Source organism: Mobula hypostoma, chromosome 19 (genome assembly GCF_963921235.1).
Source record: "Mobula hypostoma chromosome 19, sMobHyp1.1, whole genome shotgun sequence".
Lineage (NCBI taxonomy): Eukaryota > Metazoa > Chordata > Chondrichthyes > Myliobatiformes > Myliobatidae > Mobula > Mobula hypostoma.
This window is the reverse complement of record NC_086115.1, coordinates 10,798,255-10,811,878: the sequence shown is the minus strand read 5'-3', so window position 1 is coordinate 10,811,878 and position 13,624 is coordinate 10,798,255. Positions and strand designations below refer to the sequence as shown.

At 45.8% G+C, this 13,624-nt stretch overlaps 1 protein-coding gene across 1 annotated transcript in view; it reads right to left on the bottom strand.

Moving 5' to 3' along the window:
• The window catches only part of LOC134358810 (prominin-1-A-like), a 108,015-nt gene extending 99,034 nt beyond the window's left edge, over nucleotides 1-8,981 (bottom strand). Inside the window, exons 1-2 of the mRNA XM_063071317.1 lie at nucleotides 8,862-8,981; nucleotides 5,278-5,634 (exon numbers count right to left, since the gene is read on the bottom strand). Coding sequence (XP_062927387.1) covers nucleotides 5,278-5,515 — 238 coding nt within the window. The 5' untranslated portion in view covers nucleotides 5,516-5,634; nucleotides 8,862-8,981. The remainder of the gene's footprint in view (nucleotides 1-5,277; nucleotides 5,635-8,861) is intronic.
• Between the last annotated feature and the right edge of the window lie 4,643 nt (nucleotides 8,982-13,624).

Genomic DNA, 13,624 nt, shown 5'->3' with positions numbered 1-13,624 from the left:
GAAGAATGGAAGGGCCAAATGGCCTAATTTTGCTGATGTGCCTTATGGACCTAATCTTCTTTGAAGAGGGTGAATGTGGAGAGACGGAAGAGCGTTGAACTGGAAACCATGACAAAACAGATTGGGTGTGTTTTGGACAAACGGGCAATTAACCAGCAATTGTCACTGTAAAGCAGTGCAACTTGAACCGGCTGTAATTAATGTCATTGTTCAGGGAACTCGTTCTGCTTCAGAATGCTAGTGTTCTCTGTTGGAAAGGGTATCAGGTAAACGGATTCATTTAACAATGGACTATAGGGAACCACCTCGTTACAGAAGCTGAAGTAGGCAAACACAAAGCCAGCCCGACATGTAGCATGAACGAATAAGTGGGTAGCACAGTTCACTAATTACAGAGAATTTAACCTTGCCATGCCTAGCATTCCAGCACAGTTCCTCCCCACCCCCTGAGTCGCAAATAATGAAGCGAACAACGAAACGCCGTCTGTTTCTTCTCCAGCTGGTGCTGAGTGAGAAGTACCAGTTCCCGCCGTGATACTGTACCGGGGTCAAGGGGAACGAAGAAGCACTCCATTGTGTCAGTTTTGTTTGTCACCTGTACCGTACATCGAAAGCAGGCCAATGCAAATTGTAAACACCAGCGGGACAAGTTGTCATCCCTATGGCACTCTGCTCGTCCCGTCCCTTCGGTGCAAGAAGGCAAGACAGCAGCGATTTTTCATTAGGAGTTTGAGGAGATTTGGTACGTCACCCAAAGCACCCGCAAATTTCTACAGATGTACAGTGGAGAGCATTTTAACTGGCTGCATCGCTGACTGGTATGAGAGAGGGGCTACTGCCACAGGATCGAAGTAAGCTGCAGAGAGTTGTAAACTTAGTCAGCTCTGTCATGGGCACCGTAGTATCCAGGACATCCTCAAGGAGCGATGCCTCAAAAAGGCGGCGTCCATCTTGAAGGATGCCCATCACCCAGGACCTGCCCTCTTCTCATTGCTACCGTCAGGAAGCAGGTACAGCAGCCTGAAGGCACACAATCAACGATCCAGGAACAGCTTCTTCCCCTCTACCATCTGATCTCTGGATGGACACTGAACCCATGAACACTACCCTGCTACTTTTTTAAAAAATATACTTTTTTTGCACTACTTGTCTAATTTAACTATTATGCGTATTTACTGTAATGCACAGGTTTTACTCTATTATTACTGTAAGAATAGCAACGTGCTTCTGCGCAAAAAGCTAACAAATTTCACAACATAGGCCAGTGATATTGAACCCAATTCTGATATCATTTCAATTCTTTGTAACAGGTTATCAATTCATTCTAATACACCTCTTCCCATATTATGGGCTCTTAATTTATGCACGACCTTCCACGTGCAGCCTTATCCAATGGTTTATACAACGCTCGAAATCCACAGATGTTACAGGTGGACAGAGTGGTGAAAAGGCATTTAGCACGCTGCCCGTTGTCAGCCAGGGCATTGACTATAGGAACCAGGACAGAAGGCGTTGGTGAGGCTGCACTCAAGTAACGTGTACAGTTTAAGTCACTTTCTTGTAGGGTAGGTGCGATTAAACTGGAAAGAATGGACAAAAGATTTACAACGATGTTACCGGAGAGTAGGGCCTGAGTTACAGGGAGAAGTTGGCCATGCTAGATATTTAATCCTTTGAACAGAGGAGAATGAGGAGCGATCTTATGGAGGTGTTTACACTGATGAGATTTGGGTAACAATCTTTTCCCCCAGGGTTAGGGGAGTACAAAGCAAAGGGCATAGGTTTAGGGTGAGAGGGGAAAGATTTACGAGGGACGTGAGGGGCAACTTTCTCCCCACAGAGGGGGAGGAGTATGTGGAATGAGCTGTCAGGGGAAGTGGTTGAGGAGGGTACAATCGTACAATTTCAGAAGCACTCAGATAGGTACACAGGGGGAAGTGCCTGGAGGGATTTGGGCCAAGTGCAGGAAATTGGAATGAGCAATGTAGTCAGCATAGACTCGTTGGGCTGAATGGCCTGTATCCGTGCTGTATCGATTCGAAAGAGGGTTACAGGTAGTAGTTGTGAGAATGGGGTTGAAACAATAGCAGCAATTCCGAACAGTGGAACAGACTTGAAAGACTGAATAGCCTAATTCTGCTCCTGTGTATTGTGGTCTTATTAATAGGTTACAGTGAGATAATAACTAAAAAACCCATAAAGAGAGAAAAGATTAAATAAGGTAAGCTAGCCAATAATACAAAAGAGGATTTTTCTCTCCCCCCGCCCCCCAAGATATATAAAGAGTAAAAGTGAGATGAGAGTCGATTTCAGACTACTGGAAAGTGACACTGGAGAAGGAGCACTGGGTGACAAGGAAATGGAAGATGTAATAAATGTTTTTCATCGCTCTCCACTGTGGAAAGCACCAGCAGAATGCCAGAAATTTGAGAGCGCCCGGGGCAGAAGTGAGTGTCGTTGCCATTACTAAGGAGAAGGTGCTTGAGAAATTGAAAGGTCTGAAGGTCGACAAGTCATGTGGACTACACCTCAGGGTTCTGAAGGAGGTGGCTGAAGAGATTGTGGAGACATTAGTAATAATCTTTCAAGAGTCACTGGATTCTGGAATGGTTCTGGAGGATTGGAAAATTGTAAATGTCACTCCACTCTTTAAGAGAGGGAGGCAGAAGAATGGAAATTACAGGCCAGTTAACCTAAGTTCGGTGGCTGGAAAGATTTGGGTGTCTATTATTAAAGTTGAGGTTTCAGGGAACTTGGATAGGTAAAGTCAGCAAGGTTTCCTTAAGGGGAAAATCTTGCCTGACAAGTCTGTTGGAATTCTTTGAGGAAATAATAGGCAGGATAGACAAAGGAGAGTCAGTGGATGTTGTTTATTTGGATTTTCAGAAGGCCTTTGACAAGGGTGCTACACACGAGGCTGCTTAACAAGAAAAGAGCCCATGATATTACAGGAAAGAAACTAGCACAAACAGAAAATTGGGTGGCTGGCAGGAGGCAAAGAATAGGAATAGAGGGGGCATACTGTATTCTGGTCGGCTACCAGTGACTAGTTCTCTGCCGCAGGGGTCAGTATTGGGGCTGCTTCTTTTCACGCCATACGTCAATAATTTGGATGAAGAAATTGATGGCTTTGTGGCCGAGTTTGCAGACGGTACAAAGATAGGTGCAGTGGCAGATAGTGTTGAGAAAGCAGGGTGTCTGCAGAAAGACTTGGAGATTGAGCAAAGCAGCAGCAGATGGAATACCGTTTAAGGAGGTGTATGGTCATGCACTTTGGTAGAAGGAGTAAAGGTGTAGACTGTTTTCAAAACAGGGAGAATATTAAAAAACAGATGCAAAAGGACTTTCAGGACTCCTTAAAGATTAACTTGCAGGTTGAATCAGTAGTAAGGAAGGCACATTCAATGTTAGCATTCATTTCAAGAGGACTAGAATGCTAAAACATGGAGGTAGTGCTGAGACTTTATAAGGCATTGGTCAGACCACCCTTGGAATATTGAGAGCAGTACTTTAAGCCACTTGTCTAAGAAAAGATTTGCGGGTTTTGGAGAAGATCCAGAGGAGGTTCACAAGAATGATTCCAGGAATGAAAGGGTTAAGTTATGAGGAGTATTTGATGGCACTGGGACTCTACACTCAGGAGGTTAGAAGAATAAGCGGGGTGCATGGGTGATCTCATTGAAACCTATCGAATATTGAAAGGCCTAGATAGAGTGGATGTGGAGAGGGTATTTCCTATCGTGGGGGGAGTCTAGGACCTGAGGACACAGACTCAGAATAGAGGGACATCCATTCAGAACTGAGGTGAGGATGAATTTCTTTAGCCAGAATGTGGTGAATATGTGAAATTCATTGCCACAGATATTACGGAGGCCAAGTCATTGGGTATATTTAAGGTAGAGGTTAATAGGGTCTTGATTAATTAGAGTGTCAAAGGTCACAGTGAGGAGGCAAGAGAATAGGATTGAGAGGGATAATAAATCAGCCACAATAGAATGGTTGAGCAGACTCAATGGACTGAGTGGTCTAACTCTGCTCCCATGTCTTATGGAGGAGTGAGGTTGAATTGCTCTGAGCCAGTGTAGAATTAATGGGCTGAATGGCCCCCCCTTTACACATGGAAGGAAATATGAATTATACTCCTGGTCAGGATGGTGCGTGACTTGAAGGGGAATCTGTAGGTGGTGGTGCCATCGTGTGCTCTGTGCCCCTATCCATCGTGGTGATAATAGCTGGCTTGGACGGTGCTGCTGAAGTGAAATGGACTCGAAACTGCAGTGCAATTGGTACCTGACGCACTCCACAGACCCACTGATCCTTTGGTGGAGCGATAGAGTGAGGAGCATAGCGTTGCCTCCACTGTCCTCCTCTAACACATTACCTTACACTTCCCTCAAACAAACTCCAATTGCCTCCCAACACAATCTCACAAGAGAATACCTACAAGATCGAAAGACTGCAGAGAACATTTGCAAAGATGTTGCCAGGCCTTAGAACCTGAGTTATAGGGAAGGGCCTGAAACATCATTCCCCTCCACAGCTGCTGCCTGACCTGCCAAGTGCCTCCAGCATTTTGTGTGTGTTGCTGCAGCATTTTTTTTGTCAGTCTTCACCAGGACGTTGCCTGGGATGAAGTGTTTGAGTTACGAGGAGTGACTGGAGAGGTTCGGTCTGTTTTTTGAGGAGGCAGAGAGGAGCATGTTTTAGAATGAGAAAGCTAGGCAGGGTAGACAGCAGGAAACTATTCTCCAAATTGGGGAATAGCGACTCCCCAGACTTGGGGGCGGCACTGTGGCCCCGTAATTAGCGCAATGCTTCATAGCACCCCCGATCTGGATTGAGTTCCAACCGCTGTCTATAAGAAGTTTTCTCTCCATGACTGCATGGGATTACTCTGCTCCGCTTTCTTCCCACACCTTAAAGATATGCAGCCAGTAGCTTGCTTGTTCACATAGCCATAATTGGGCAGTGCAGGCTCTTGTATCTCAGAGGGACACAGGATCAAAGGGCATAGGGTGGGCAGTTAGAAGAGGACCTTTGCCACCTAGGGAGTGTTGAGTTCCTGAAATGTACTCCAGAGAGAGCGTTGGAGGAAGAATCCCCGACTGCATTTAATAATAAGTGTCTGGACAAGCCCTTGAATTACTGGACACCGAACATGCACAGCGACGTCCCGGAAGACTACTCAGTGCGGGCCAAATGGCCTGCTTTCCTGCCCCACTAACCCCACAGCTCTGCAGCCTTCCCCTTTAAAACCCGGCCGGCTCGCCGTCTCACCTGTTGGGAAGGGGTTGGGCTGAACGATATCGAGGAAGTTGTGCACCATGCGGTAGAGCACCGACAGCCCGCCTGCCTCGACTTCGGAACCACGGATGTACTGCGCCTCCGGGATGCTGCTGGAGTTCCCAATGTTCTGGCCGCAGTCTTGAACAGAAGCAGCCGTCCGAGAGAGAGCAAGCACGGCCAGCACCAGCAGTTCCCATCGGGAAGCTGCCAGGAGCCCGGGGAAAGCCATGACCACCACGGTGGAATCTCTCCACACTCCAGTACGTCTTCCCCTCTTGCTCCCAGAAGTGTTTGCTTTAAGATTGCAGTGCCTGGTTCACTGTGTTGGGCGGGATTCTGATTCATGCACTGAGAAAATAAATGTGTTACTAAGCAATCAACAGTTATTTCCTGTTCCCACATTTGCATACTATTTACAATTGACTTCTCCTCTATCTCTGACTTTACAATATGTCTATTCACAAAGCGGTAATGATAACAGGGTGATCACTCCATTCGAGTACAATTTCTCCCAAGGGGTCTTGCCCGTAATTTTGTTTAGGACAGGGAGGCTGATGCGTGGGCAGCCACCACAAAGTCCTTGACAGATTGTGGTCGAGGTCCGGTGGCATAGAGGGCAAGATGGTTGAGGACCCTTCGCTGCCATTGTGAGGGGGCATCATCTCCCACCAGCCTCCACAGTTCTGGTCTTGGTTGGATTGCTCTTAGACTGGAACCTCCCAGTCGACCGTACTGCCTGGGGTGATCCTACCAGGAGCCGAGCTCCAGATGGCATTGCTCTTGGGATCTCAAGCTTCCCCAGCACGACAAGGTGACGCCTGTCAGAGAAGGCTCAGAAAGCAGGGCAATGGGACAGTGGAACATCTGGTAGAGCGCCCGGCCTCACAGTCACAGGGCCGCGCGTTCCACCCCAGCCTTCCGAGCCGTCAGCGCGGAACTTGTGTCTTCTCACGCCGACCGGATGGGTCTCCTCTGGGTGCTCCAGCTTCCCCCCACATCCCAAAAAAAGCCCTGCAGGTTGGTGGGTTAATGGGCCATTGCAAGTTTCCCGAAGAGCGGAGGTGAAGTGGTGAAGTCTGTGAGGGTGGGGAGGGTGGAGCTGACGGAGGTGCGGGAGGCAGGATACAGGGAGAATGGATTGCTTTGCAAGCCAGCATGGAACCAAGGAGCGAAAATATCCTTATTCATTCACTTGGAGAAAGAACGTGGAACAGACCTTTCCAGCCCAACGAGACGCACTACCCAGCAACCCATAAATTTAACAACAGCCCAATCACAGGACAATTTACAATGACCAGTCAACCTACTAATGGGTATATCTCTAGATTGTGGGAGGAAGCCAGAGCACCTGGAGGAAACCCGCACAATCACAGGGAGAATGTGCAAATTCCTCACAGGTGGCACTGGAATTGAACATCCAAACTTTGATGCCCTGAGCTGTCGTGCTAACCGCCATGATGCCATGGTGCTCCTCCATAAGGAAGTAGAGAATCCACTTCTCCAAGGAACGGGAACAGCCTCCAGCAAATGTATTTTAGGTAAAGTCAAGGTGATTATCATAAGCACATGTACACAGAGGCTCAAAGCAGAAACATAATGGCTTCACAGGCACACAGCATCAGTTACACAAAAAAAAACAGAAATCAAACATAGATAGCGTACGATCTTCAGATAGAGCAGAAAAAAGTCCAAAGTGATCAAAGTGGTGATTAGAGTTGAGCCAGTTGGTTCTACAACCACATGGTTGAAGGGGAGTAGCTGTCCTTAAACTTGATGGTGTGGGACTTCAGGCTTCTGTACCTCCTGCCCGACGGCTGTAGTGAGAAAGTAGCACGGCCCAGATGGTGATTAAAGATCAAGATTAACTTTACATCGTCACATGTACATTGAAACATGCAGTGAAATGCATTGTTTGCATCAATGACCAACACAGACTATGGAGGCTTCTGGCAGCAACTAGGTCTTTCTAACCACTTGATGAGGGGTGTCGTCTTCCTGAGGTAGTGACTCATTTAAGAAGAGGTAGTGCAATCGTAGTTTGTGCAGTCCGGAACTTAAAAGGATCAGGTGGGTAACAGTTGAGCTTTTTAACCTCATTATTAGGAAGAATTCCTGCTGTGAGTAGTTTCTGCTGAAGGCGAGAGGGACTAAAAGTACATGAAATTCAGGATGATCGACAAATACTGGAGATCCGATCATTTACTATTTGGAACATAGAACATTACATCACAATACAGGCCCTTTGGCCCATCCTATCGTGCTGACTTCAGAATCTACTCTAATATCAGTGTAAATCTTCCCTCCCACTTTGCCCACAGTAGGCACAGTGGTGAAGTGTTTAATGTAATGGCATACAATATCACCGGCTTGGGTTCAATTCTCACTGCTGTCTGCAAGGAGTTTGCACGTTCGTTTTGAGACTGCATGGGTTTCCTCCGGGTGCTCTGGTTTCCTCCCACATTAAAACGACGTATGGGTTAACATTAGTAAGTTGCGGGCATTCTACTTTGGTGCCGGAAGAATGGCGATACTTGTGGGCTGCCCCCAGCACATCCCTGGACAATGGTGGTTGTTATTGCAAACAACGTACTTCACTGTACGTTTCAGTGTTCCAAAGTATATGTGACAAATAAAAGCTAAGCTAACCTTACCTATAAACCTCCATTTTTCAATTATCACGTGTCTATCAAGGTCTCTTAAATATCCCTAATGTATCTGCCTCATCACCTTCATTAGCAGAGTGTTCCACGCACACACACCACTCTCAGGGTAAAACAAAATCTACTTCTAACACTGCTTTACTTTCCTTCAATCACCTTAAAATCCTGAGGAAATGGCTCAGACACGACTGGTCAACTGTCCGCAGATGCTGCCTGCCCTGTTGGGTATTTCCGGCACCATCTGACTTCCAGAAGTGAAGTGAGGAACCATTTCTATGCAAGGCCATAGTTTAGAACCAGGCTCAATGGAGAATTCAAAATTAGAGATTTATAGGAGTTTCATATCTAACCAGGATGTGGATAGTTGGCAAGGATCAGCTGTGATCTAATTGACCATAAAACATAGGAGCAGAATTAGCCCAATATGGCCATGGAGTCTGTTCTGCCCCTTCAATAATGACTTCTTTCCCCCCAACCTCACTCTCCCGCATTCTCTTTGCAACTTTTAACCCCCTTACCAATCAAGAACCTATTAATTTCTGTCCTAAATATAACCACTGACTTGGCTACACAGCTCTCTGTGGAAACAAATTTCACAGATTCACCACCGTCCGGCTGAAATTGCTCTTCGTCTCAGTTTTAAAGGGATGTCGCTTTCTTCTGAGGCTGTGCCCGCAGATCCTGGGCTCTCCTACGAAAGGGAACATCCTGTCCATATCCACTCTTTAGGCATTTCAATATCTGCTAGGTTTTAATGAGATCCCACTTCCTGCTCCTGAACCCCATTGGGCACAGGCCTGGAAACAAAGGCACTTCATATATTAAACCTTTTGTTCCTGAGATTATTCTTGCGAGCCTTTCACCTCTTTGCACGCAACACCACCCTCCCCCCACCCCTCCGCATCACCATCTCACCTTTGACCAGGCATCATGTACAAAATGCTGGAGGAACTCAGCAGCTCAGACAGGGTTTATTGAGAGGAATAAACATTCGGCAATTCAGGATGAAACAATTCATCTTGTGTTCACCTTTGACTAACCCTTCCCTTCACTCTTAACCAGTCCCTTCCTTTGCAGCCACCGGCCAACCACTCCTCACTTCCTTCATCACAGCTCACCTTCATCAGGCTGGGTTCCTGCTAGGAAGCACATTTAAAACACTCACATTAATCCTGGCTCATCTAACTATAAACACAAAGAAACAATGCTAACAAGAACCTAGCCACATTATTCTCTGGTCCTGTAGTGTGGGGGCAGTCTTCTATCTCATTTTCCAGCCAAACAAGAGGGCTGAACTTTCCACCACGTTTCCTAATACACCCACAGGCTCTGTTCCAAACACAACTTTTTGATCCAAACTTTGAACCTTATCCCTTCTCAGGCTGTTAAAGAATAAAAGCTTTGAACTGAAAGCAATAGGTAATCTTAAAAGCAGCAGCGCACACAACTTGAGCTGTGCTTAGCATGAATCGGAATTATTTGTTCCCTTGGTAAATTAATAACCTTGGTGATTTCTTGATCAGAGTTTTGGAAACTAGTATTTTGTTTCACTGGGCACTTGTTATTTCACAGTCTCTGGAAGAAGGTTGCATAAACTAAATTTTTTTAAGAAGTTACAGTGAGATAGAATTAAAATTTGCTTACTGCTTCCTTTCATTTGTTAGCTATTCTGCGGCTACTGTGACTTAGTCACATTTCATTCTAATCTTGATAATACGTTTCCTGTAATGACGGCCCATACACACACAGATAGCTCAGATCACACCAACATTCAATTGTGACGTGATATTAATTGGGCTCTGAGCCATTTTTCAAAAAATATATCCACCAGGCATATTATAACGTGTTCAGAACTAACTAGGGATTCCTGAGAATGGCTGAAATCGAAATCGAAATTAAAATTAGAGTAACAGAGCAATACAGCATGGATTCAGGCCATTCAGGCCAAGCAGACCATGTCAACCATGGTGCCCACCCATCTTGTCTATATTTTCTGCATTTGGCCCATATCCCTCCAGTCTCCACCCCTGCAGGTACCTATCCAAGTGCTTCTTGAATGATTACTACTGTACCTGCCTCAACCACTTCCCTTGGCAGCTTGATGCATACTCTCACCATCCACTACATGAAAAAGTTTCCACTCAGGCCCCTCTTAAACCTTTCCTCTTTCACCTTAAACTTCTGCCCCTTGTACTGGACTCCCTACCCTGGGAAAAAGACCATTACCATCCACCTTATCTCTGCCTCTTATAGTTTTAAACTCTTCTATAAGGTTGCCCCTCATTCTCTCACATTCCAAAGAAAAAAGACCGAGCCTAGCCAATCTCTCCCCATAAATAAGGCTTTCTTGTCCTGGTAATTTTCTCGGAAATCATTACTGCACACTTTCCAGTAAAACCACGTCTTTCTGACAACAGTGTGACCAGAACTCTATAGGATACTCCAAGTACAGCCTCAATAATGACATTGTATATAGAAACATAGAAAACCTACAGCACAATACAGGCCCTTCAGCACACAAAGCTGTGCCAAACATGTTCTTACCTTAGAAATTACCTAGGGTTACACATAGCCCTCCATTTTTCTAAGCTCCATGTACCTATCCAGGAGTCTCTTAAAAGATCCTATCGTTTCTACCTCCACCACTAACCCATCCCCTCCACTTCATCAACCTGGTCATTTATAAAAATCACAAACAGTAGGGGTCCCAGAACAGATCCCTGAGGCACACCACTGGTCACTGACCTCCATGCAGAATATGACCCGTCTAAAACCACTCCTTGCCTCCTGTGGGCAAGCAAGTTCTGGATCCACAAAGCAATGTCCCCTTGGATCCCATGCCTCCTTACTTTCTGAATAAGCCTTGCATGGGGTACCTTACTAAATGCTTTGCTGAAATCCATATACACTACGTCTACTGCTCTAACTTCATCAACGTTTTTAGTCACATCCTCAAAATATTCAATCAGGCTCGTAAGACTTGCCTTTGACAAAGCCATGCTGACTATTCCTAATCATATTATGCCTTTCCAAATGTTCATAAATCCTGCCTCTCAGGATCTTCTCCATCAACTTATCAACCACTGAAGTAAGACTCACTGGTCTATAATTTCCTGGGCTATCTCTATGCCCTATCTTGAATAAGGGAACAACATCCACAGCCCTCTAATCCTTTGGAACCTCTCCTGTCCTCATTGATGATGCAAAGATCATCACCAGAGGCTCAGCAATCTCCTTCCTCACCTCCCACAGTAGACTGGGGTACATCCCATCCAGTCCCAGTGACTTATCCAACTTGATGCTTTCCAAAAGCTCCAGCACATCCTCTTCCTTAATATCTACATGCTCAAGCTTTTCAGTCTGCTGCAAGTCATCCCTACAATTGCCAAGATCCTTTTCCATAGTGAATACTGAAGCAAAGTACTCATTAAGTACCTCTGCTATCTCCTCCGGTTCCATACACACTTGTCCACTGTCACACTTGATTGGTCCTATTCTCTCATGTCTTATCCTCTTGCTCTTCACATACCTGTAAAATGCCTTGGGGTTTTCCTTAGTCCTGCTCGCCAAGGCTTTCTCATGGCCTCTTCTGGCTCTCCTAATTTCATTCTTAAGCTCCTTCCTGCGAGCCTTATAATCTTCTAGATCTCTATCATTACCTAGTTTTTTTGAACCTTTTGTAAGCTCTTCTTTTCTTCTTGACTAGATTTACAACAGCCTTTGTACACCATGGTTCCTATACCCTACCATCCTTTCCCTGTCTCATTGGAATGTATCTTCACAGTACCTCACACAAATATCCCCTGAACATTTGCCATGTTTCTTCTGTACGTTTCCCTGAGAACTTCTGTTTCCAATTTATGCTTCCAAGTTCCTGCCTGATAGCCTCATAGTTCCCCTTACTGCAATTAAACATTTCCCTAACTTGTTTGTTCCTATCCCTCCCCAATGTTAAGATGAAGGAGATTGAATTATGATCTCTATCTCCAAAATGCTCTCCCACTGAGAGACCTGACACCCGACCAGGTTCATTTCCCAATACCAGATCAAGTACAGCCTATCCTCTTGTAGGATTATTTACATATTGTGTCAGGAAACCTTCCTGAACACACCTAACAAACTCCACCCCATCTAAACTCCCCACTCTAGGGAGATGCCAATCAATATTTGGGAAATTAAAATCTCCCACCACAATTACCCTGTTATTATTAGACCTTTCCAGAATCTTTCTCCCTATCTGGTCCTTGATGTCCCTGTTACTATTGGGTGATCTACGAAAAACACCCAGTAGGGTTATTGACCCTTTCCTGTTTCTAATTTCCACCCACAGAGACTCTGTACGCAATCCCTCCATAACTTCCTGTCTTTTCTGCAGCTGTGACGCTATCTCTGATCAACAGTGCCACACCCCCACCTCTTTTGCCTCCCTCCCTGTCCTTTCTGAAACATCTAAAGCCTGGCCCTCGAAGTAACCATTCCTGCCCTTGAGCCATCCAAGTCTCTGTAATGGCCACAACATCATAGTTGCAGCACTGATCCACGCTCTAAGCTTATCCACTTTGTTCATAATACTCCTTGCATTAAAATACACATCTCAAGCCATCGGTCCGAGTGCGTCCCTTCTCTATCACCTGCTGATCCTCCCTGCTCCAAGCTTTCTCTATTTGTGAGCCAACCTCCCTTTCCTCCGTCACTTCAGTTTCCACCCTCCTGCAATTCTAGTTTAAACTCTCCCCCAATAGCCTTTGCAAACCTCCCCGCCAGGATATTGGTCTCCCTGGGATTCAAGTACAACCTGTCCTTTTTGCACTTGTCACACCTGCCCCAAAAGAGGTCCCAATGATCCAGAAATCTGAATCCCCACCCTCTGCTCTAATCCCTCAGCCACGCACTTATCTTCCACCTCATTCTATTCCTATACTCACTGTCCTGTAGCACAGGCAGTAATCCTGAGATTACTACCTTTTGTGGTCCTGCTTCTCAACTTCCTTCCTAACTCCCTGTAGTCTGTTTTCAGGACCTCCTGTGTGTGAAGGACCTGAAGCATTGTTGATGATCCTCACCATCCATTTCACAATCTCTTTGGCCCACACAGTAAGGAAGGAGGTACAGGAGGAAAGACAATGATAGACAACCTCATCAATTTCTGCAACAAAATCTGGCCAGCACCCTGGACAAAAATCACTCATCATCACTCTCCCCAAGAAAGGCAACTTACAGTAGTGCCAGTATTATGGAACCGCAAGTCTTACCAGCTTTGCAAGCAAAGTGATGCTGAAAGTAATCTTGAACAGACTGAAACCACAGGCAGAAGAAATAACCGCCAAAGAGCAGGTTGGATTTAGAAGTGGAAGAAGTACAACAGAACAGATATTCAACCTCCGAGTACTGTGCGACAAATACAACCAACATCAACAGGGCATCTTCCGCATGTTCATAGACTCCAAGAAGGCATTCGATAGCATGTGGAACGATGCACTCTGGGCCACAACGAAGAGATACAACCTGGGCCAGAAGCTGGTCCAAACCATCAAGCAGCCCTACACCAAAGCTTGCAGTGCAGTACTTGTCCAAGGCACAGTTGGAGAGTGGTTCCACACATCAGTTGGCGTCTGACAAGGCTGCCTCCTTTCACCCACTCTGTTCAACATTCTTCTAGAGCAAATAATATAGATGCC